Source organism: Dreissena polymorpha, chromosome 1, assembly GCF_020536995.1.
Source record: "Dreissena polymorpha isolate Duluth1 chromosome 1, UMN_Dpol_1.0, whole genome shotgun sequence".
Classification (NCBI taxonomy): domain Eukaryota; kingdom Metazoa; phylum Mollusca; class Bivalvia; order Myida; family Dreissenidae; genus Dreissena; species Dreissena polymorpha.
Window position 1 is genome coordinate 122207934 of NC_068355.1, and position 24931 is coordinate 122232864.

Here is a 24931-nt window from a genome sequence, read left to right on the forward strand (position 1 = left end):
AAGCAGCCGCTTATCAATGGGGAGCACCATCACAGCACCCCAGTCTCATTACTATCAAGTCCTCCTACAGTTTTTTTTAAGAACCACATACAGAAGGCCGCAGGCCTGACCCATATCTTGCCAGTGGTATGGACCCTTTGGTATGGACCGTTAACCTCGCTCAATATCCAGCGTTTAAACTTCCGGGTTTACATTTAAACCGACTTTTAATAGCTTAGTTAGAAGGTGATTTTTCAAGCGGTTACGTAGTGTAGTGGTTACACGCTCGCTTCACATGTGAGAGGCCCAAGGTTCAAGCCCCAATAGAATCAAATTATTTTATTTGTGTTCAATGTACTTTTTGTTTTGATGTAGACATTTTAGTTTAAGTAAATATGCTGTTTAATTGTAACCATTTTTTGTTTTTATTATGCCCATGAAATATATGTGTGAGAGGGGGGGGGGGGGGGTTCGTAAACACATTACAACTTTTACAGTGTTTTCATATCAATGAGTACTCAACCCCTATCGTAAATGAGCAACGTAAGAATAAGTTCAGAATCATCTCCCCTTGAAGTTGAGAAAAACATGAAATTACGCTTACAAGATGAAGCAGATTTTTTTTAAACCTACGCAGTTCTGTTCCATTAATGAAAACTGCACACGGATGCCAGTAAAAAAAGGAAACCGATGTAAATAAAATGAACTATGAAATATTTGGGGGTTACAACACAAAATCATAGATAATGGTTATTTGGGAGTTATAGCACAACATCATAGATAATGGTTATTTGGGGGTTATAACACAAAATCATAGATAAAGGTTATACCAGTATCTTTTTCTATTTTGTTTAAAACAATCCAATATATTAATATTTACAGAAGAAAAAAATCGTTCCATGTAACTTCATTGAGTGCCTTTTACACTGAAATTCCCGACGCTTTGCATCAATACGTATCTTGTATAACTTAAAAATTGAGTTTTTAGCAGTTGAAGACAGCGAAACGAAGCGCCAGAAGGCCCCCATGGCAGATTGGTCCGAACCAGATTGTTTTAAATGCGCTGGTTCGGGACAACTGGAGCCTTCTATTCGGCGAGTATAAGGGGATCGGAGCAGAAAAGATTTCGGTTTTTCGAAGAAACAAATGGGACGAGGTGGCGAGAAAAATATCATTGTAAGTTATATGTTATTTTCGTATCTACCTTATAGTTTTAATATTTTATTTAATAGCATACGATTGGATTTGCTACCGATGTCGTTTTTACTAATGCCGCATAACACACAATGTAAATAAGGGGCATAACAACTCAACAAATTTTACTTACGGATTTTGAATGTGATTGCGGAATGTGTTTTAGTTTCAAACATTTGTTATGATTTATGGTACAGTTGCACGTTCGTTGTGCCCAAAATTTGCACACATGAATTGTTATTAAAGTATTTACAATGGAATATTTGTGCTATCACGGATAAATGTACCATTTAAGGTCTATTTTTCAGTTTTAATCTCGTAGCCTGTTAGATCCGTACCCATGTATCTTTTATTCGTATCTGTTTACAATCTGAACATGTCTAGATAAACTTTTCATTTGCTACAAGTTTACATCGATAACTGTTACTCTGTTTGTCGTTTATATTTAACTAATCAACAGCCATGATGTTAAACATGAAATATAATGTGTTTCATAAATACTGCTATACATCATACAATTGTTTTTATTAAACATTCAGAGAATTCAGGGTCGTAAGAACTGGTGAACAATGCTGCAAGGTGTACCACAATTCCAAGGCTCGGTGTGAGTTGTCATAAATTACTACTTGTTTATGCTTTCATTTAATTTGTAGAAAAAAATATAAATCAACGTCACGCATTGTAAACAATTTTCAGGTTGTATCGTTTAATTTTACCTAAATAATAATTTTGTTTGCGTAATTAAAAATCTGACACTTGTCAATTCATATGATTATTAATTAAACCCCTCCAGGAAATATGTAAGTAAGCTCACAAAATATGGTATGAAATGGCAACTCGTATCAGAATCTTTGTATGTTGTTAATTACAAATTACGATCATTAATTTAAGATCAGCTAATGACGTTTGCGCATTTAAGGAAGTAATAAATTCTATTCCTTTATGCTAGATACTTATTATCACTGTTTGAAATGTGTTGTTGAGTTTATTTATTCAAGGAATGAGTTCAAATACATAGTATTTCTTGGTAATCAAACAGTATGATTTGTTATTTTTTCTAATGTAGACATTCAAAAGGTCGGAGAAATGCAGCACCCAAAAACGGGCAGCAGTGTTACAGTCCAGTTTTCATCGTCAGAGGAGGTGCTTACCTCCACGATGCAAGGCCACCCTGTAGTTCAAGGACTGGGACGGTAACCATTTATACCTTAAAATGAAATCAATTAATGTACAGTTATTATTTATCTCTAATCCTCCAAAGTGTCAACCATTTTAGGCTGCAAGGGCTGATTTTGTTTTAAATCTGAGATATGTTTTGGAAGAGTCTTTGTGTCTGTTCATATAAAATTGTTATTAATATATTTTACAAAGCCTTCAACAAGTAGATTTTTATTTTATTGTATATACTAGTAATACAATAACTGTGTGTATGAATTTATTGAAATAATGTATCTTTGGTTATTATAATTTATCATTCACTTTGTAGCATTTTATATCTTCTGAGTTTGTGATATATAGTCAGTATTATGTAACATGTTCACTGAACTGACTTATATTCATAGCGACTCTTTGAAATAATTAATCCACTTTTTTGAAACAAAATACATTAAATGCCAAACCTAAAGTAACAACACAAATGAACATAATTATCAACTTTTTACATAATTGTATTGATCATATATATCTTGTTTTCAGTTGTTGCATCACAGATGATGATTTGGGCAATCGCAAAAACATTAACGAGCAACCCGGAACAGAAAGGTACATTAAAAAATAACCATATACATGTACATATTCCTAACAATACATTTACATAACATTAATTGCATATTACGCTTCTATTTAAATGTGTGCATTGAATAATAATATATACAAACTGAAATAAAATAAAGTTAACATTCATCATTGTTTGTACTATGTATTGTAAGTAAGTTTAATTAAGTTTAAAAAAAAAACAGCAATACAATAACAAAATTCATCTTGTACTTATTAATAAACAGCAAATAAGACACTATGCTACAATAAATGTTATCTTTATCAACACGTAATAACATTACTATTTTTCCATATTAAATAAACTTTAAATTAACTGTTGTTACAGATACATCAAATCTAGGCATTATTGCAACATGTAAATATATTATTAAAGAGCATAAGTGTATTTGCATAAGTGTTTTACAAAGTTATTTGTTTGAATTAATTTTTGCTGTTTTATTTGCAACTTCTTCATATGCGTTACAAAGCAGTGAGCGTGCCACAACAGCCAGCAGTGAAGAACATAATGGTAAATAAATAGATAATCATATATATGCAAACCATATGTATACATTACATTGAAAATGCAAACCATATGACTTATTATGTATACATCACATTCAACACAGTATACAATATAATAGAAATTCACCCTTATATAAAAAAGGAAAATAAACATGCATTAAATTAACATTAAACATTGTGTTTGAAAATTAATACTGGGATTAGATATATTAACTCAAGTATAGTATATTAACATTAGTTGTCCATTTTATTGCATTGAAAACATCACTGGATTTAATTAAAAAAAATCTAAGTGACACTATAATTTTTTATGTTATTTCAGAGTCTACAAGTCATGAAGGCCATGAAAGTAGAGGCATGAAGCGCAAAGAATGTAAGTTTTGGATATCTTTAAATTTTTTATATTTCAAATTGTCTGTAAATTTAAATATTTGCCAACTTAACACTTTAGCAGCTCTAATTGGAGGGTAGTGCAGTGCATACAATTAAGAGCTAATAATTAACTTGCGTTGATGGAATGCCAGTTCTTAAAACTATACTGACAAAACCATCTGACAAAGCAAGCACTGTATAAAATGTGATTATTATTTTATTATTTTAAAAAGCTTTTGGATATTGTGGTTTTCTCCGCCGTCTGTCTGTCGGTCCGTCCGTCCGTCCTGGCCAATATCTCCTCCTACACTATAAGCACTAGAACCTTGAAACTTACACACATGGTAGCTATGAGCATATGTGCGACCCTGCACTATTTGGAATTTTTATCTGACGTTGGAACACATGTTCGCTAAATACGCTATGATTCTTGATCAACCATGAGGTATACGGCGAGCAACGTTGGAACACATGTTCGCTAAATACGCTATGATTCTTGATCGACCATCAGGTATACGGCTAGCAACGTTGAAACACATGTTCGCTAAATACGCTATGATTCTTGATCGACCATCAGGTATACGGCTAGCAACGTTGAAACACATGTTCGCTAAATACGCTACGATTCTTGATCAACCATGAGGTATACGGCTAGCAACGTGGAACACATGTTCGCTAAATACGCTATGATTCTTGATCGACCATGAGGTATACGGCTAGCAACGTTGGAACACATGTTCGCTAAATACGCTATGATTCTTGATCAACCATGAGGTATACGGCTAGCAACGTGGAACACATGTTCGCTAAATACGCTACGATTCTTGATCAACCATGAGGTATACGGCTAGCAACGTGGAATACATGTTCGCTAAATACGCTATGATTCTTGATCGACCATGAGGTATACGGCTAGCAACGTTGGAACACATGTTCGCTAAATACGCTATGATTCTTGATCGACCATCAGGTATACGGCTAGCAACGTTGAAACACATGTTCGCTAAATACGCTATGATTCTTGATCGACCATCAGGTATACGGCTAGCAACGTTGAAACACATGTTCGCTAAATACGCTACGATTCTTGATCAACCATGAGGTATACGGCTAGCAACGTGGAACACATGTTCGCTAAATACGCTATGATTCTTGATCGACCATGAGGTATACGGCTAGCAACGTTGGAACACATGTTCGCTAAATACGCTATGATTCTTGATCAACCATGAGGTATACGGCTAGCAAAAGTTCGCTTTCATAAAATAAGACATTTAACGTTTTCCTTTAATAAGTCAGCATCGAAAATCAGACAATCAACAAATTAAACCACTTGATGAAACTACAGTAACATATTTGCGGCTTTATCCTTTGTCGTATTCGCCAATATCCGTTAAAATAAAAGTTGGTATATATACTTCATTCGAAAGAATTTTATTTATTTTTTGAGATTTCATTCTTGAATCCTCGGCTCATAAATTTTCATCAAAACAAAATACTGACAGCTTTTTTAATGTTACATAATTTAGTGAAAATCAGATATCTACAAAGTTTTTCGACACCTGGGATATGCAAGCGTTAAACTCAGTAAATATTTAACTGCTGGAACAATATAAAGAGGAAGTTCATGCTAATAAGCCGCGTTCTGACAAAACTGGGCATGATGCTTGTGCGTAAAGTGTCGTCCCAGACTAGCCTGTGCAGTCCGCACAGGCTAATCAGGGACGACACTTTCCGCTTAAACTAGATTTTCGGTAAAAAGGGACTTCTTTTAAACGAAAAATACCATACCACGAAAAGTGTCGTCCCTGATTAGCCTGTGCTAATATGGGACGACACTTTACGCAGATGCATTGCGCCCAGTTTTCTCAGAACACGACTCATATGTGTATCAACTTCTGGAAATCTAATTCGCCCGTGTGAAGGTGAACTTGTCAACTCAACCAACTGGTACCCAAACTTGAACAGCCACACCCTGCATAACGAAGATGACTTCGTAAAACAGGTGCAGAGATCCGGCAGCGATGGGATCTGAGATGGTCATGCGTTATCCTCCCAACATGGCTAAATTTGCTAGTACCTACCACATCCGTTCTTCTTTAACAAAGCTTATCCTCAACCTCGATGCAAAAATCTGAATGGTTTTGACCCTATGTAATAATTTGCAACGTTTGCCACATGGAATAATTTACAACCAAAATCACCACCAAAGCAAAAACATAAAGCGTTAACATAGAAAAACAATATCGAGAGTTATATTAGCAATAAGAGATACGCTCTCTAAATAATTAAGTTATTTCTGATGTCTATGTAGCGCAGTGTAGCAGCTCACATCGCGGTTATATCGTCAAGCGATCAAATGTCTTTGATGAGCTGAAGAGTTTTTAACTGTAATGGTCTGTTTGAGGTGTAATTGATTCTTAAAATGATAAACACGTTTGCGACAAAATGTTATATGAAATAGCCGAATTATTTATATGCTGTTCTAAGATTATTAGCCGTTACATTCCGCAATACTGCCCTGAAGAGATATCAGATCATTCCTGCTTGGTAACTATATCAGTTATGCGTTTGATCATCGACTAAAAAGGTCTCTAGTCCTCTCTGGGCGCAAAGATGACAAAGCACTTTTCAAAATGAGCCTCGTTCCAAGAAAACTGGGCTTAATGCATGTGCGTAAAGTGTCGTCCCAGATTAGCCTGTGCAATATACACAGCCTTATCAGAGACAACACTTTCAGCTTTTATAGTATTTTTAGTTTCAAGGAAGTCCCTCATTACCGAAAATCAAGTTTAGGACTGCATAGGCTAATTAATTCCAGTTTATCTGGGATGACACTTTACGCACATGCATTAATCCCAGTTTATCTGGGATGACACTTTACGCACATGCATAAATCCCAGTTTTCTCAGAGCAAGGCTCAAATGATCATTTGTTTGAAGGAACACAGCCAGTGAAATACAATCATGAACACAGCCAGTGAAATACAAACATGTTGATTCCTCGTTTGATATCGTCACTGGCGAGCGGATAGCGGGCAGAATAAAAAAACGTAATAGCCATTTCAAGCGAATATTTTGTGCCAAGCACATTTAAAGCTTTATATCTTGCCAATTCTGTCCACATAATCTGGGTTTCTGTGAACACGATTAAATATCTCTTGTGTATTATGAATAGTAAGTTACCATTTTTCTTTTTTAAATATTAAGCATGAGAGCAAATATTCCAGTAAATAAAATTTGAAATAAAATCTAAACTTCAAACAGTTACTTTTCACTATGCAATATAAGATATACAGTTCTGTTGGTTCAATAAAATTAATTTCTGTTAGAATTAATTTTAACATATGGTGTCAAAAGATTTGTCGGATCAATCGCACCACTTAAATATAAATTAAAAACACTCGTGTACAATTAGTTATGTATTAACAGTATTTATTATTTACGTCCTCTGTTTTAAAGATACATCTCTAATACGGAAATCACTTACAATAAACTGTAACTATATTGCTCTAGAACATAATCTATAATACATTAAATGATGGTTAAAAAAAGATGAAAAAAGTAAGACTTAAATCGTTGGTTATGCCAACATCCGAAAAAACAAAATTTAAAAACGATTAAAATGAATGTTGGAACTTTCTTGAACGCCTTTTGAGAAAATTCATTCGAAGATGAACATGCGAAGAAATGAACAAGCCAAGCAGATACTTCCGTGTACAAAAAACTTGTTGTGGTAACGTTTTGATGATGTCCTGTGGGAAAAACGTCGCCTAGGAAGGAGAAATGTGTATACAACATCAAAGGAAGAAAAGTTCGTCATACGAAACAAGTGTTTAGACATATATTTTATAGCCAGACGGTAACTTGGACCCACTGGCACTTTCAATGTTTTGAATGAAACGTTTGACGTTTTGCTTAAATAATAACTAAGTTCTTAAAGAACCAATACAGTCATACATGCTATGTGTCTCAAAATATATTGAGACCACTAATAACTAATGTGTAACAACTAACGTTATCTTACATTGTTTTACATTCGACTGTACAATTAATTTGTTTAATGACCTTTATAACAAATTTGACATTTAATGTGCAAATACCATTACCTGTCTAACGTGTTATTTACGTCTCTAAAAATTCACACAAAAATACGATTGACCGTTCAAATTGTGTGCATGTCATCTAACGTGTTGTTAATGCTCAAATCATCTGCCTTCATTATTTAAATTTGCTTATCAACAGCGAAGATTATTTGTGAAATCAACCTTTAAGTGCAAGTTCGTGATGACTAAAAATATGGCATGTTTCTAAAATTGCGACATTTACATTGAATAGTTATGGATACACAACAAGAGAAACCTAGTAGTGCATATACGTAGTTACTCCTAAGTTCTGCTTAATGTCAGAAAACACTTTGCATACAAAAGCAAACTGTAGACTACCGTTGAAATTCATCACATTATATGTTTAAGTCAATATAGAAAACACATGTTATATCGTTGACAAGGGCAATAAAGCTGCTTTGTAATAGATCTCTTCTAAAGCTTGAAATAATATTTAATTTCATTGCAGTGAAGGCATATAGCTCAACGCGCGAAGTTATTTGCAATATGTTAAATGGGCTATGTAAAATGGCCTCGTTTGTTTAACCTAATCATTTACTTTAAAAATCACGTTTATCGCCTAGTATGATCGTAACAAATGATACAATGTTTGAATAATTTAGATGTTGTTTTCAAACTAAAAACTATTACTATTCTCCAGTAATTCCCTGATGAGACAATTCCGAGATTGTACATCCATATATTACTTATTCCTTTTATTATATGCTATATATATCCGTCAAAATGTTTGTCTTTGAATGCTGTTAGTCATTATTAAAAGAGACGCTTGGCTAATGCAAATGTATAGTTTCATATGTACATCGTAGATGACAAACCAAGAACAGAATATGCAGTAATTAAAACCCGTTTGCGATTCTGTTACTTGAACTACACTACAACAATCATAGGTAGCAAACTTAGCCGATCGATCATTGTCCGTATTTTCGGCCCATTACTGAAATTCAAAGTAGCTTTCAAGTAACAGTATTAGTTTAACTTGTCATTTGCTTGCGCCTCGTGTTTTATTTGCTCTATACCACCGATCCAAATGCCAAATTTCATAAATTTTGGCGACATTTAATACTCAGTAGCGGTGGCCGCCGGACTGAATAAATCTGAAAAAAAAATTACCAGCTCATTCAGAGTAAGGAAAGGAAAAATTACATGTTCGTTTAAGTCACTTCCAAACAGCTTAATGCTGTACTTATGTATTATAATTATTTTACGAAATATTAACAACACACGCCGTAAAAGATGTATTTCTAGGCTTAACTGAAAGTACATGTTTGGTGAAAAAGTCTGGAGCGGTGCACAATTCAAACTGCGGGCGCACTAAAAAATAAGCATACTGTTATTTGGCTTAAAAATCTCTTTATGTCTTTCAAATATGACCAACATCTTATTTATTTGTTTTGGCAAAATAATTTAAAATAAAAAGTAGATCGGATGTAAATGTTACCAGTTGGTACAGATTATAAGATAGAAATAAACCAAAGTACAAACTAAAAGAGAAAAGTACAACAGGGAGCGAAATGACAATAATGACGTGCCCTCATTACCAATACAATGAGTAATGATCATTTGAAAATTATAAAATTATAAAGAGTAACATGTTGTTATAAAGGACTTATAGAATTTAAATTTGATTTAAAAAAAAATGTAATAGATTTTTAAAATAAAGTACTATCATGTGCATGTGCATATGCATGCACTGTATTTAAACAAGCAAAATAATACAAAAGACTAAATAAAAATGAACCGCGCTCTGTGAAAAAGGGAATTAATGCATGTACGTAAAATTTTGTCCCAGATTAGCCTGTGCAGTTCGCAGAGGCTAATCATAGACGAAACTTAACGCCTAAACTGGTTTCTTTGGCAAGAGGAGACTTTTTTCAAAGAAAAATATCATAATAGTGGAAACTTTCGTCTTTGATTAGCCTGCGCGGACTGCACAAGCTAATATTTGAATACAATTTACGCACGTGCCGTTGGCTCCCTTTTTACAGAGCACGTCTCAAATGGAAAAATTGTTTATTGATAATCATCTATCGATGGTGGACAAATAACAGCGCGTTTGAAGTCTTTTCATGCGTTATTTGACCTTTCACCACTCAAGATGTGCAGCTCCATGAGATACACATGCATGCAAACATCAAGTTGCTATCTTCAATATTGCCAAATTTAACCATTGACCTTTGACCTTGATGAAGGATGACATTGACCTTTCACAACTCAAAATGGGCAGTTCCATGAGATACACATGCATGACAAATATCAAATTGCTATCTTCAATATCGCAAAAGTTATGGCCAATGTTAAAGTTTGACGCAAACAAACAAACCAATAGACAAACCAACAGACAGGGCAAAAACAATATGTCCCCCAGTATATACTGGGGGACATAAATAGCCATTTTTCTATATTTGAATTACCTCCGTTTTTAGAACAGTTATTTACATCCATTAAGAAAACTAAGCTCATCCAAGCCCATTTCTGACTGAACGTTGGTGTAAAAGCTTAAAAAAAAAATACATTTCACAGACAGACTGTATAAATAACATTGTCATTTACCAATTAAGGACACCAATTACTCTTTGTCATTACTGCAAAAGCATCTTTTTCTAGTATTTTAGACTATTCCCGACAAAAACAGACTGTTTTTACTCAACTGTATTGCAAAAAAGACTGTCTTTATTCATATCAAACACTTAACCCAAAGTGCACACTTTACTCCTATTTCACTGAGAATTCATGCTTTCAGAGTTCTGAAAGAGACACACTTCTTATGTCTCCTGGAACCTTTAGGGCACATTTCAAACCTTTTTAAGCACTCTGCTCATGCTTATATATATCTTACTTGCACAGCAGATACCTTTTCCAACATGCCTGGACCTAACTATTTCAGTATAATTAAAATCCAAGCCAGATCGGCGGCCAAGACCCCAAGCTATTTCAGCATAATTTAAATCCAAGCCAGTTTGGTGGTCAAGACCCCGAGCTATTTCAGCAAAAGTAAAATCCAAGCCAGATTAGCGGTCTAGACCCCAAGCTAGTTTGGTAATCAGGATCCCAAGCTATTTCAGAATTATTGAATCCCAAGCCATTTTTGCGGTCAAGACCCCGGGCTATTTCAGCATTTTCAAAATACATGCCAGTTTGGTGATCAAGATCCCAAGCTATTTCAACATCATTTAAATCCATGCCGGTATGGTGGTCAAGATGCCGAGCGTTTTCAGCATAATTAAAATCTAAGCCAGTTTTGTGGTCAACACACCAAGCGATTCAGCCTTGTTAAAATCCAAGCTAGTTTGGTGGTCAAGATCCTGAGCTATTTCAGCCTAATTAAAATCTAAGCCAGTTTGGTGGTCAAGATCCCGAGCTATTTCAGCATAATTAAAATCCAAGCCACATTACCCACCCCAGGGCCCCGCCCACATAGGCCACACCCACCCAAAATTGCCTTTTCGTCCGTCTGTCCTGGTCACTATTGTAGCTTGCGGCGTGGGGATACGCGTCGGCCTCTGCCGCGCCATTTCTAGATTAATATGCAACAAAAGTCATGTATTGCTTGAAACATAATTGCATCAAATATATAAAAACTAAGTACCAATGCATAGTACCAGTGCATACATAGATTATGTGATATGTATTAATTTTAACCTTTGACGATCATAACATGAGAACAAGTCCATTTATAAAAATCAAACTTTTTATCAATTGTTGCAGCGTTCACAAAGAAGAGATTACAAGGCAATACCAAACTAACGGAGAAAAACCTGGAAAAAGACTCGAAGAAAAAAATTGGAGAAAAAATTGCTTAACTCTATAACTAAAAATGAAGAACAATATTCTAAATATTTGCAGGCAAAAACGTTATATTACAATGGAAAAGTTTTAAACCTCTTGTAGACATTGAAGATGCTGACTTTGTGGATTGTTAGCAATTGCCAAAATTATTTTAAACAATAACAAATTAAAAAAAAATATACAAATTCAACATCTTCAATAGTCCAAGTTATACCACGCACCCAAACAGTTTTGGCATACCAAGGAACATAACAACCAATCCACATGTGCTTTTATAAGAGGTATTCAATTGAAACTTTCCAGATGTCTTTAGTGCCAATATGTGACCAACTGCTATAACTCTGACATGTAATATAGTAGATGTGTGCCCTTTATGTTTACCAAAAATTTTATTATTTTGTGTGCAACAACTCCATAACTCTATTATTTCTAATATATACAGACAGACACACAAAAAATAATAAGATTTTTTGTAAATACAAACAAAGGGCATACTCATATTTCTATAATAGAAATAGGATTATGTCCCTTTTTGTACTTATAAAATTCCGGTCGATGTTTGTGTGCTGGAAGAAATGTAGGTAAAATATTACATAGGTCATTGTATTATGTTACTGACAGATAAAGAAGATTCTACATTCAAAGAGGAATATTAGTTGAATGCGTTTTCTTGGGACACTTCTTGATAATATTTGCTTACAAGATATAAATCATTGATCGTAACAAAATTATTCATTCAATGAACTGAATGAAATTCCAGGATAATGATAGATACAGTAATGTGAATTTGAAATAAGACATCAACATTTGATTAAGCTGTTATTTCAACAATGTTTGTTACAAATTTCTACCTTGAATTTTGAAAAACTTATGAATATAATAGAAAGATGCATACATATTTGTTGTATTATTAAGTATTTTAACAAACATGGTATGCTTGTATGCAATTTTATATCCCTCGATAATGAAGATGTGTTAATCCATGCTTCAAGAAAGGTTTAAAAAACAATTTCATTTATTTATTGCGCAATCACTTTTTAGCTCACCTGAGCAAAACGTTTTCCTTATATGGCTATAGTAAAAGCCTGTTAATACTACAGAAGTCACATGTTTAGTTCAATCTTCGTGAAAATTGGACAGAATATCTGTCTGAATGAAATCTCAGCCGAGTTTGAAACTGGGTCATTTAAGATAACAAAACTAGGTCACTCGGTCAAATTAAAGAAAAAAGCTTCTTGGTGTCTAGAAGTAACAATTTAAGTAAGAATAGTTAAGTTCCTTTGTTTCTCAGGTTAGCGGCTTAGAGCCCATGGCCCTCCTGATTTAATATTCAGATTAAATGTAAGCGTTTGTTTTTCAAGTTCGCATATCCTTAATATGTTGTTCAGAATGATACTTCAAAATATACCCTGTTTATGTAATCCCTCATTGCCCTCACATCTATGTTATCATTATCATTGCCTTGATTGTCGTAAACAGGCAAGATATGATTTTCTTCTGGAATATCATTCAGTTCATTGTAAATTATTGCAATGTTGTGTAGCACAATGCATGAACATATGATTTTTACAGCCCTTGTGGATGTGTTCTTATTGTCCTCAGTATGCGAAACCTGTTCTTTAAAATTCTAAATGTTTGTTCGATGATAACCCGTGTTCTGCACAGTGAACGATTAAAGCGCTCCTGACTGCATTTGCTGGTCTAAGGTATGGGGTCATGAGATGCCGTGAGTAACCATCCCCACTGTGGCCGATTAAAAATCCAGCGTGTTTACCTGTATTTTTTAAATATAAAGTTCATTCATTGTATTGCACTGAATCTTAATTGGAAATATAAATGTATTTATAGATTAATATCATATTACATTTAAAATTATTCCCACGTGTTTATCAGAGAGCAAGTGTTGAATGTTATTTTAATACATTTGTGCACATACAACCTTTAACTATATTGTAGCGATAAATTGTGTTCACTTGTATTTGTGAAATGTCAGACAACCTATCATTCTCAAACTGATTGTTGAGTTCGCTGTTATGCGTGCATTCAATGCACCCCAAAGTACTTGGAAAACCCGAAAGTTAATCATTTAAAATTGACCAATTGTTTGGAAAATTTGCAATATTAATTAGTAAAAAGATATTGGTTTAAATGGATTGTGATCGGTGCATTTATGTGCATTACATTGAATGAAAGTTCTTCCTTATGTCAGAAGTTATGCAATATGCTGATGTGTCTCAACTTGATAATCTAATTTAATGTCATCATTTTACTATTGATTGAAAATGCAATAATACGTGCATGTGAGAATAACACATAATAATTATTTCTGTTGTTGAGTGTTTTTATTAATTTACGAATCAAGTGCAATACAACCATGCATTTGCCATCAACAAATGCATAGTCTACAGCATTTGTCGCAAAATATATTTTGTATTGTAACTCAATTACAACATAGACAGACAGACGGACACATGCACATATGGATTCAGTGGTACCCTATATCAGGGTGTATAATATATATAAATTATTTATAGCGCCTAGTTTTTAAATGAATACGTATTAATTAACAGTGGAAATAAATATTTAATTTCCATAACATTACCAAGCAACAAAAATGTTTGGGGAAAAAACTTACACATTGTTATTTCGAACCAAAGACTTGTCTGTGAAATAAAATCACCGATGCGCTACCAACTGCGTCATGGCATTGTAGCTATATATATATATATATATATATATATATATATATAGCTTAATTCCTACTTCTATAAATAGATTTGTAATAGTAATGAAATCAAAATTTATGCGAAGTTAATGTCTTGTAGACGATTTAAAATAGGTTTCCCTATTGAGAAAAGATCCATTATTATTGTCAATGATAAATGAAAATATGTTTTAACTTTTTCATTCAAACAACTAGTATTCTCTATAAAATTTGTGCATGTTCACGTACATTAAGTTTCGAGATTATTTTCACGAAGACAACAAACAAACGCGGAGAATTATGAATTTAACAGTACTTTGTTTGCAATAAATAAGAACAATTGCGAACTGCACACATCGCGTATATACTCACGTACCAGCGATGGCACCAAGTTCTTGTTTTGTGCGGACGGCGTCCACACCAGCTGGAAATTTCACAAATTCCGGCACTTTTGCAGCCAAACTGTTACTGATCTGTGCACAGACACGGCTTACCGTTGCCTGTGACAGGCCAGTGTTGTCGCCCACTGTTAGCTGGAGGTCGCCACTGGCCACGTACCACAGGTAAATGCACACTGCCAGGACGACCGGAACTGGCAAGGATCCGCATCGTTTTCCTTCCAAGATGTTCCTCGCAAATATTGCATATAAAAATAATACCCAGTCGGGTAAAACGATAGCGTTTTTAGAGTTTAATGTCCCATATATCTGTAAAGTGTTAGTTCTGTCGAGAAAAACACGTTTAATTCTTGTATTATTGATGAAGCGCAACTGGCGTCGTGCGCCGGTCATTTTTGTAAACGCGCTTAGAACGTTACGTCGTGATTGAATTACGTTAGTCTAAACATTGTAGACTTAGCATTTGAGACTTACGTTACTGAGTGTGAGTCTAAAACTTACCATTTTATGTTTCGTGAATTAAGTTTTGAAAGCCTCAGTCTAGTCTGAGTCAGAAACTTAAGCTGAGTCTAAGATTTGAGACTTACGTACATTGGTGAATACGGCTCCGGGGTACCGTTTTACAAACAATACTTAAGTATTGCAAAAGTATTGGCGTAGTTGACAAGTTACGAATAACGTACACATTTCGTAAGTGCGTTTTACTAACATTGCGTAAGTTTTACATCGTACGTACGTGAAAGAAAAAATGATCGTAACTCTCCAACTTGGAGGTAACATGTAAACAAACAACAACAACTCTGACGGTTAAACTATACTATTTTTACTTTGTTGTTTTATCAATCTCTTGCACGACGGTTACATTACATTCACCTCTGTGTTGGGCTCAGAACGGACTATTGTTATGAAAGCGTCTCATTCATGTCATGATCATACCAAGCGTTCATCATTGAGGTTACAGTATACTAAACAATCTCTTGCACGACGGTTACATTGCATTCACTGCATTAAAGAAAACCATCTCATACCATGATATCTTATATCAGTCTTAATTCATAATTATAAAATTGATATGGTTTCTTGATGTTAAGAAACCAACATACATACACACGTCGAAGTAATTCCTAACGTCACTCAATAAACATTATGTTCAATTGTTGACATTTGTAAAGTGCGTGAAATGATTCCATCTGCGTAAATGGGCAATAAAATAGTTCCAAAGAGTTGCATTAAAAACTCGCAAGTTTTTGCACGATTTATCGTACATTTCAAAGTAATATTTCTTAATTTAATGCATGCGATCTTAAATATCCAATCAAATATACATTGAATGCGTTTGTTCGGTTTTAGCTATTCTATAGACAAAATGGCGTGCTGAGCCTTTCGCAGAGTTGTATGTGAGAGCAAGGAACGACAACTCTGCGTGGAGATTGTTGTTTTATGTCACCCATCTGCTTTTGTAAGTGTGTTGTCACCTAGTGTCGTCTGCACTTGTTTAAGTTGTTACTTTTCACAATGGATGCGGTAACGCTTAATGAGAAGAAAAGAGAAAAAAGGAAATCGAATTGGACAAAAATAGAAACGGAGGTGTTAGCAGCTGCTTACATCGAGCAGCATGCGCTGATAAGCGGAAATTTTTCATCACATTAACTGGAAAAGATAAGAATCTTGCGTGGGGAAAGATTACAGAACAGTAAGTATCATCAAGCGCACTATTTTATTTTCTTTGAAACTTAACAATGAACGCAATTTTATATTTAAAAAAAACACAACGTGACATTTACTTACTGTTGTTTAAACGCTCAAAAACACCATATTAAGGATAGAGCTTATTAAAATGTCACTACAGCTGTAACATGCTAAACGTATGGAAACATAATCTCATGCAGAATAAACGCACTGGGAGCTGAAGAGAGGACAGTAGAAGAGGTCCGAAAAAAGATTTCAGACACGAAAACAAAACTACGGAAGAAAGAAAGACAACGGCGCCTATCGATGAAACAAACTGGAGGGGGTCCATCAATCACACAGGAGCAGTGGGAGGAGAAAGTAAATGCATTTGTATTCACGACTTTACAAACAGAAAGCTATATCAAAGCATATCTCCATTTGATGAGTGACCTCAGATTATCGTTTTTAATTAATAACCAATGATATCAAATGTTAATAACTGTATCTGACTGATGGCTGTGATGAAATTAATTATGAAATGCAGTGTATCATTAGAATCAAATCAATAACAATATTTTTCCTACCGTAGAAATCTAAAAAATAAGTTATTGATTAATTAATGGGGTTCATAAGTGTCTTATCATATAATTTAGAATTAAAGTGTTTTGTACTCTTCATGCGTAAAAAGTTGTGTTTTACTTCCGGTAACATCGCCAAAAATATTAAAAAGTAGGTCGTCGTAATTTTAAGATTGAACTTCTGTTTGACTTTTACATGTTTTGTTCCACTAACAAGGTAATTCAATTGACAAGTCTTCAAAACATCAATGCAAACATCATTTAATTTAATTCTAAGTTGGCACAATCATTATTTCGATAAAATATTCCTGTTTAACAAATTTAATCAAAAACTGTTGTTTTTTTTTTGCTGTAAACATGACTTCAAATGGCAAAACAAAAGTTATAGGTCGGTACAAACAGTTTGTGTCGGTCGGGTTAGCCGAAACATACAACTTCTTTAGACCTAAGTTTGATGCAAATTATATTATAGATGATAGAGGTTATTGGCGAAGAGTGGATTGTGGGGTTCGGCGGTGTGGACACGTTTGCAGTGAAACGTGAGTAACATACCTTATTGCAATGATCAAATAGAAAAGTAATCTTCACTTAATGTCTTTAACTATATTATTTACCATACCGTTCCACTACAACAGCCGCCGTTGTGACAGTTAATGACACCCCGCTGCTATCGCTAAATGTACCTGTGCTTCTAATTTTCATGTTTTGAAATGCACTTAAGTTAAAGAAACATTTTGTCTGTTTTTAATAATGACAGGAACACAACAGCCGATGATTGAAGAGCATTATGGTCAATCATCCAGTACGATGTGTGAGAAGCCCACGGTAGCTTTAGAACCCCAGGTGGTAGGAGGAGTCGCAACACCAAAGCAAAAACCAAAAATGTATGTGCAGTGCGTTATAACTAATTCTTTTTATTTCATCTATTTGTTAGCAAGAGTGTGTTCTCAGCAAAGCAGTTAGAACATATAAATACTTTACAAAAATATGCTATTAATATAAATACGAAACATTCACTTATGTTAAACTGAAACAAGATAACTAGCTTATTTTGAAAACATTTCAACACTATAATAAATATTATTAATATCCACACAATTCCTGTAATAAAAATGTCATTATTGCCAATTGACATAAGGTTTGTTTGTGTTTTTCTAAATATTATACCGGTAACAATCGTGTAACAATTCAATTCAATGTATGTTAATTTGAATGATTACAGGAGTCCAAGCACGAAAACCAAAAGGCGGAAGACAAGTGAAGAAGGTAATATGTCAAAAAATAAACTGTTAAATTATGTAAATTTATTTTTATTTCGCAGTCATGTTGTTTTTCTATTGGTATTGTAAATCTCTCAATCAGTAAGGCAAAGCATTCCGGTCAGGGTTTTCCATTGGCAGTTGTGCATTGTCATTGTCGTCTTCTACCTCAATGTCATCAATGTCAAGGAAACCATCACTCACACACAGATTGTGCAAGCTTGGCACATACAGTCCTCACCAGAGCTGTCTTCTGAGGCGAAAATTGCAGAAAGCCTCCAGTTTTGTGAAGACACCTACAACAAATATACCATACTATAAATTAACTGGAAGAAAACACGGGGATATACCAGCATGTGATAATTAGCCTGCTTTCGTTGAAGATATCAATTATAGTATAGTACAATGTATTTTGTCTTAAAGTGATATAAAGTTATATCTGAAAGAATTGCAAAACAAGCTATGTTTTTGTCCAAGAAAGGTATATAGCATCTTGAGTCTTTCACGCGACACACCATACTATTATGGTTAATACCTAGTACAAGTATTATTAAAATCTAAACATGTATAACAAAGTTATTGAGCAAACGCCAAACTATTGCAATTTTTCGCACACGCATACACAAAAACACAAGGGGCATTATTTCAACAAATTTTGGTAGAGGACTATTAGATGTCTCTACATACCAAATTTGATAGCCCTAGGCCCAATGGTAATGGAAGAGAAGATTTTGAAAGTTTTCACAAAATAGGCCTTATATTAGCAAATTTTCAATTTAGTGACCCCCGGGGCAGGGTCAAATTTTACCCCAGGGGCATAATTTGAACAAATTTGAAAGAGGTTCACCCCAGGAACATTCCTGAGAAATTTCATCAGAATTGGACCAGTAGATTAGGAGAAGAAGAGGTTTAAAGGAAAAGTTTACGCACGGACCAGTTGAGCTAAAAATCAAATCTATTTGTTATAACATTAATAACCTAAAACGTGACTTCAACAGTCCAAATGCCCTCTCTACTACCATCCTTGAACGACTGTGGGCCAAGTTGAACGCGATCTCAGCTCTGCTCATTGGATTCAGCTTCCGGCACATTAAAATAAATGTCAATGTTGTTGTTTTTTTTTAATTTGACAGATGTCTGCCTTTATTCATGCACTGTGTAAAGTCAAGATTTACTATAAAATAAAACAAGAGCTGTCAGAAGACATTGTCGACTATTCGAGTGCTTGACAGTACATGTATAACGTAAGCCATCATATACAAGATTATCTTACTAAACAATTACTAAAGTGTGTGTACTTTATTTTATGCTTTCCGGTGGTTTATAGAAAAATATCAGTGAATTAAAACTGATAATTTCACTGTTTCAATCAGTGAAAGTTAACAGTGAAAATTATCGATAATTTTCACTGTTTACTTTTTTTGACAAAATGACGTCATTATCCCAGCAAAATTCTTTAGTTAAACTCTTTAACAATGTATATAAACTGTAATCAAATGCATAAAACAAAAATAAAATTTATTGGATTCGGTTAAATATTGATTTTAATTCACTCGTGAAAACATTATTTTCTATGATCACTTGTGAATTAAAATCAATAATGCACAGAATCCAACAAATTTCCTCTATAACATACATGTTTATGTACATTAATGGTTTGTCAATGGTGATGAAAAATAACCTTTGGAGTAAGAAGATATGGCTTCAGTCCATAGCCGTAGTCTCCTAGTAGCCATCCTTTGCTGCCATCTACCAGCCAGTCCTTCAAGCTACAGTTCTCAAAGATTACACTGTAATGTGTGGACCCTGGCCACTTTGCCACAATGTTAGTGAATCTACAAAAAAAGTTTTCCGCTTTTCTTTTCAAACGCATAAAATCAGAAAACATGAATCATTAAAGGGTATGTACACTGAAGTGTTGTGTTCAAATGAGCAGAGATTAGCAGAGTAAAGGATTAACAAATATAAATTGTTGCGTTGCTTTATAATCTCACTTAAGCTCACTTAAGATTTAATATTTGTTTCGTCTCATGACATGATATTATATGCATTATAATTTAAATAATTTACAAAAGTGAAACATTTATATTCAGTTTCATTTTATTCCACAAAATAGTTACTAAGAAACTTCTCCTTTCAGAAAAGTGTTACAGACAGATAAACAGTAGAACAGACAGAAAACACCAAAACAACATCCCTCCACCTTTGGAGATAATCATTGGATATGCTTTTTTGTCGTTTCTTTCACAAACTTATACAAAGAGAAAAAGAGTAACCTCATGTTTGCATCGACAACAGCTTGAACATTAATGGAGTGATAGCCTTTCCGACACACATATATGTCATCTCTTTCCCTTGGGGCCAACATGGCGATGTGTGTGCAGTCCACTGCCCCAATGACATTTGGAATTCCGGCTATACCAAATTTTTTTTGTTTAACTTGGACCAATTCTCGGTCCGATGTAGGGAATACCACATTATTCAAGCGGCAGTCTAAAGCTTTTAGCACCTACAACAAAACATAAAGTGATAACTCTTTGATGGAATGTTTAGTAATTTATTTACCAATTTACATTACACTGACTTACTTTAGCTACATAATAAAAATTGTTCCTTTTAAATATTAATTGTTTAAAAGCAGTGAACGGATTGAATTATGCAAAAAATCTGAAGGGCCTTTAAGACACAATGTCTTACAAATTAAAATTTAATCATACATTCTGTTAACATCTCAGACAAACATGTTTCTCAGCCTCACTTGATCTCTTTCCGAAACTCTAATAATATTCTCTATAAAATGTACATAACTTATAAATATTTAATTTGGTCTGACACTTTACATGTTATGAGCTATGTTGATGAATGACTTGATGAGACCATAAGTTATATAGCACATGTTTGTTATAAAACTATGTGAAAATATACATAGCAACATGGAAAACAAGATGAAGCAGCTGAGGAAAAGATAATTTAAAAACAAGAACTCCGGGAGTCGGATGTTACACCTAATGAGAATATTTTCAAACAATGGGAGATAACTAAAAAATGGGACCACCGAGAGTTATGGTTCCTTGTCACTACTCTTCCTCTCATTGAGCTGTATCACTGTATAAAGTTTTAATTTGATATCGCCATTACTTTATTAGTTATGCACCGGAAACAATTTATGATAGACGGACGGACAGACAGACAAGATGATGGAGAAGTGATCCCTTTATGTCGCATCTACTTAGTAGAAGGCGACAAAAAATGTATGAAGTGTTAAGGGAGCTGTTGAGTATGCAGAACATATTTTTAAACTATGTGTTACTGCAAAACATAATTTATATATTTTCCATGTCGAAAAAGCAATTTTGATTTTAAATATGTTCAACTATTGTACCTGCCAAATACTCTTACAAACTGAACTTCTTGAGACACCGTGAGTCATGCCACCTTCACTGTAGAACTCAGATTTGGCTAGAAATTGAAGTGTTATCAGCAACTGAAAAATTGTAACATATAGTGATATACTTTGAACAAAATAAGAGTTCAGGAATTTTGTTAGTAAGCGAGCCTGTGACGAGCTTACCAATGAATTTCCTGGATGAGTTTAATAAACTATGGTATGAAATAACAACGAGTGTCAAATCTTTTTTATCACATGCTTCAAATGAACAAATTAAATTATCTCTTAGACAAAATGACATTGCTGGACAATACCTGTATGATTATTACGGATAGAGTAGGATTATATACTTTACATATTTAAAAACATATCTAAACCATACCAATTCAATTGCTGTTCACAGAATCAAACCATACTGTACTAATTCCATTGCATTGTGAAATTCTCTTTGTTGGAAAACTTTGATGCCACAACAAGCTACATTATTAACATGCCATTATCTGATAAAATAACCTTAATGCATTTTGTAAAATTGATCAAAGAGATCAATTTCTTTTCAACAAGGTTATATACCAAACACTGGCATATTCCATAGGTAACTTGTCAAAGAATGTCTTCCAAAGAGATGCGGATGAGATTCACTATTCGGATACAGATTTCGGATGAAAATCCTTTTCACAGTAATAGCCTCTTGTATCCAGTTAATATTGCGTTCTACAAACTCAGTAACACTCGAAAATCAAAGATTTTACAAAATAATGAATACTTGTGTATTTAAATAGCGTTATCAGTTCAAAAAGAGCAAACGCATTATTTAATTTTCATAAAAAGTTGACAATATCAAGGACGCCACAAGGTGAATCAAGCGCTATTGACACGTACTTTTTCTAAATGCATAGGCAAACTGTCACTCTAACAAGTTGTCATTTCAAATGATACAACAAAATCAAAATATGTTAATCTATATTACCTTCGTCATTGACGACAATGGGTGACTTCTGCTACAATGCGGCGAGATGTCGTCCTTAATTAATTCATGCACTGTGTAGATTTGTGTTTTTGACAGTCTATACTTTCGCTGTATTTCTTGCTCTGTCAGAACATCTAGATAGTTTGGTCGATCTCTAAAAATCCTTGGATTTCTCCTTCTCGGAAATAACGCGGCCATATTAACGAAAATACTGAATGCTTACGCACGTTTTTTTGTTCGTAAAGTTGCGTTAAAACTTACGTAAAGCTTACGTACGCATTTTTAGTAAAACGCATTTGCGCAAAAATTTCAAACGTACGCAATGAATTACGGGCAGGTATAAAACTTGGAAAATATCCGGAAAACCCGGAAATCTTTTAGGTAAAACCCGGAAAAGATATAAATGGTTATAAATGCATTATTTTTCGTCCGATATTAATTATAATGGTACCGTTGTAAAGAAGATCCTCCACAGTTTCTAACCATGTCAAAATATTTTATGGCAGGGTCGTAGTCGGCCTGTAAATCGCGGACAAAGTCGGCCTGTTTTAACGTTTTTTTTTACACACGCAAATGCCGTAAAGAAAATCCGGAAAAGGTAAAAGGGGTTATAAAAACATTATTATTCGTCCGATATTAATTATAATGGTACCACCGTTGTAAAGAAGATCCTCCACAGTTTCTAACCATGTAAAAATATTGTATGGCAGGGTCGTAGTTGGCCTGTTAATCGCGGACAAAGTCGGCCTGTTTTAACGGTTTTTTTACACACGCAAAGGCCGTTAAGAAAACCCGGAAAAGGTAAAAGGGGTAATAAAAACATTATTATTCGTATGATATTAATTATAATGGTACCGTTGTAAAGAAGATACTCCACAGTTTCTAACCATATATAAAATATTTTATGGCAGGGTCGTAGTAGGCCTGTAAATCGCGGAAAAAGTCGGTCTGTTTTAACGGTTTTTTTACACACGCAAATGCCGTAAAGAAAACCCGGAAAAGGTAAAACGGGTTATAAAAACATTATTATTCGTCCGATATTAATTATAATGGTACCGTTGCAAAGAAGAACCTCCATAGGTTCTAATGATGTTAAAATATTTTATGGCAGGGACAGTGTCAACCTGTAAATTGCGGTAAAAGTTGACCGAAAAATACCTTTTTTTTACACAGAACAATGTCTTAAGGAAACCCCGGAAAAGCTAAAAGGGGTTATAAAAACATTATTATTCGTCCGATATTAATTATAATGGTACCGTTGTAAAGAAGATCCTCCACAGTTTCTAACCATAAATAAAATATTTCATGGCAGGGTCAGAGTCGGCATGTAAATCGCGAACAAAGTCGGCCTGTTTTAACGGGTTTTTTACACACGCAAATGCCGTAAAGAAAACCCTGAAAAGGAAAAAGGGGTTATAAAAACATTATTATTAATTCGATATTAATTATAATGATACCGTTGCAAAGAAGAACCTCCACAGTTTCTAACCATGTTAGAATATTTTATGGCAGGGTCAGTGCCAACCTGTAAATCGCGGTCAAAGGTGACCGAAAAATACCGTTTTGTTTTTGTACACAAAACAATGTCTTGAGGAAAACACGGAAAAGCTAAAAGGGGCTATGAAAGCATCCTTTTTCAAACCGACCATACATTTTTGGCACCGTTGTTATGGTTTTCTTCCACTGTTTCTAAATATGTAAAAAATATTGTGAGAAAGCATAATATGAAATTAGGCGATGCATCAAAGCGAGCTCAATTAATCTGTAATAGAAGAAACCACGGACTCTAGCTGACAATATACAATATACGCTCCGTGATGAAACTAACACACAACTTATATACAGATAATATTTGAATTAAATCATTAAAGGCACTTCCTAGCAGAAGAACCTGGAGTTCGTAAAGACTGTAATAAAAATAAGGAAATTAAATTTTGAATTATTATTTTAATCAGCAATTCAACAACAAACGGGCCATATTAAAGGGTGTCATGTGACCTAATGAACTGAACTGTTAGCCCAAAACCCCGCCCAAAACAGATTGTCATATTATCCGTTGCCAGCCTTGCAAACACAATTTAACTACGAAGGTCAAATCGGGATTCGAACCCGAAACCACCCCATTAGCCATCTAAATTAGATATGATTCCGGCCTGGGTTGCTCTACCAATTAAGCTATTCTGACCTTTTGAAAAATATATTGGTAAACTGCAATTCTGTTGAATA

At 34.2% G+C, this 24931-nt stretch overlaps 2 protein-coding genes across 3 annotated transcripts; one reads left to right on the top strand and one right to left on the bottom strand.

Annotated features, from left to right (window-relative positions):
• The first annotated feature begins 1307 nt into the window (after nt 1-1307).
• On the top strand, nt 1308-12477 carry LOC127848058 (uncharacterized). 2 transcript variants are annotated; one of them, XM_052380347.1, is made up of 7 exons: nt 1308-1468; nt 1713-1777; nt 2240-2366; nt 2869-2934; nt 3417-3457; nt 3776-3826; nt 11657-12477. In XM_052380347.1, the coding sequence occupies exons 1-7, from the start codon at nt 1455-1457 to the stop codon at nt 11749-11751; spliced, it is 459 nt and encodes a 152-aa protein (XP_052236307.1). In that variant the 5' UTR covers nt 1308-1454; the 3' UTR covers nt 11752-12477. The 2 variants fall into 2 exon arrangements, with proteins under 2 accessions (XP_052236307.1, XP_052236317.1); XM_052380357.1 differs by having other exon boundaries at nt 3420-3457.
• Nucleotides 12478-18460: 5983 nt separating this feature from the next.
• LOC127848069 (putative nuclease HARBI1) lies at nt 18461-20818 on the bottom strand. Its single transcript, XM_052380364.1, has 4 exons — nt 20624-20818; nt 20029-20182; nt 19326-19426; nt 18461-18643 (listed from the first exon to the last, which is right to left on the bottom strand). Exons 1-4 carry the CDS (start codon nt 20713-20715, stop codon nt 18544-18546), a joined length of 447 nt encoding a protein of 148 aa, XP_052236324.1. The 5' UTR covers nt 20716-20818; the 3' UTR covers nt 18461-18543.
• Between the last annotated feature and the right edge of the window lie 4113 nt (nt 20819-24931).

Coding starts and splice junctions, on each gene's coding strand:
- LOC127848069 (XM_052380364.1), bottom strand. CDS start 20,715: ATGTTGGCCCCAAGGGAAAGAGATGACATATATGTGTGTCGGAAAGGC. Junction 20,183..20,623: donor GTTGTCGATGCAAACATGAG/GTTACTCTTTTT, acceptor CTTTTTTTGTAG/ATTCACTAACATTGTGGCAA. Junction 18,644..19,325: donor CTGTTGAAGTCACGTTTTAG/GTTATTAATGTT, acceptor TATTTGTTGTAG/GTGTCTTCACAAAACTGGAG.
- LOC127848058 (XM_052380347.1), top strand. Junction 3,458..3,775: donor CAGCAGTGAAGAACATAATG/GTAAATAAATAG, acceptor ATGTTATTTCAG/AGTCTACAAGTCATGAAGGC. Junction 3,827..11,656: donor AGGCATGAAGCGCAAAGAAT/GTAAGTTTTGGA, acceptor CAATTGTTGCAG/CGTTCACAAAGAAGAGATTA.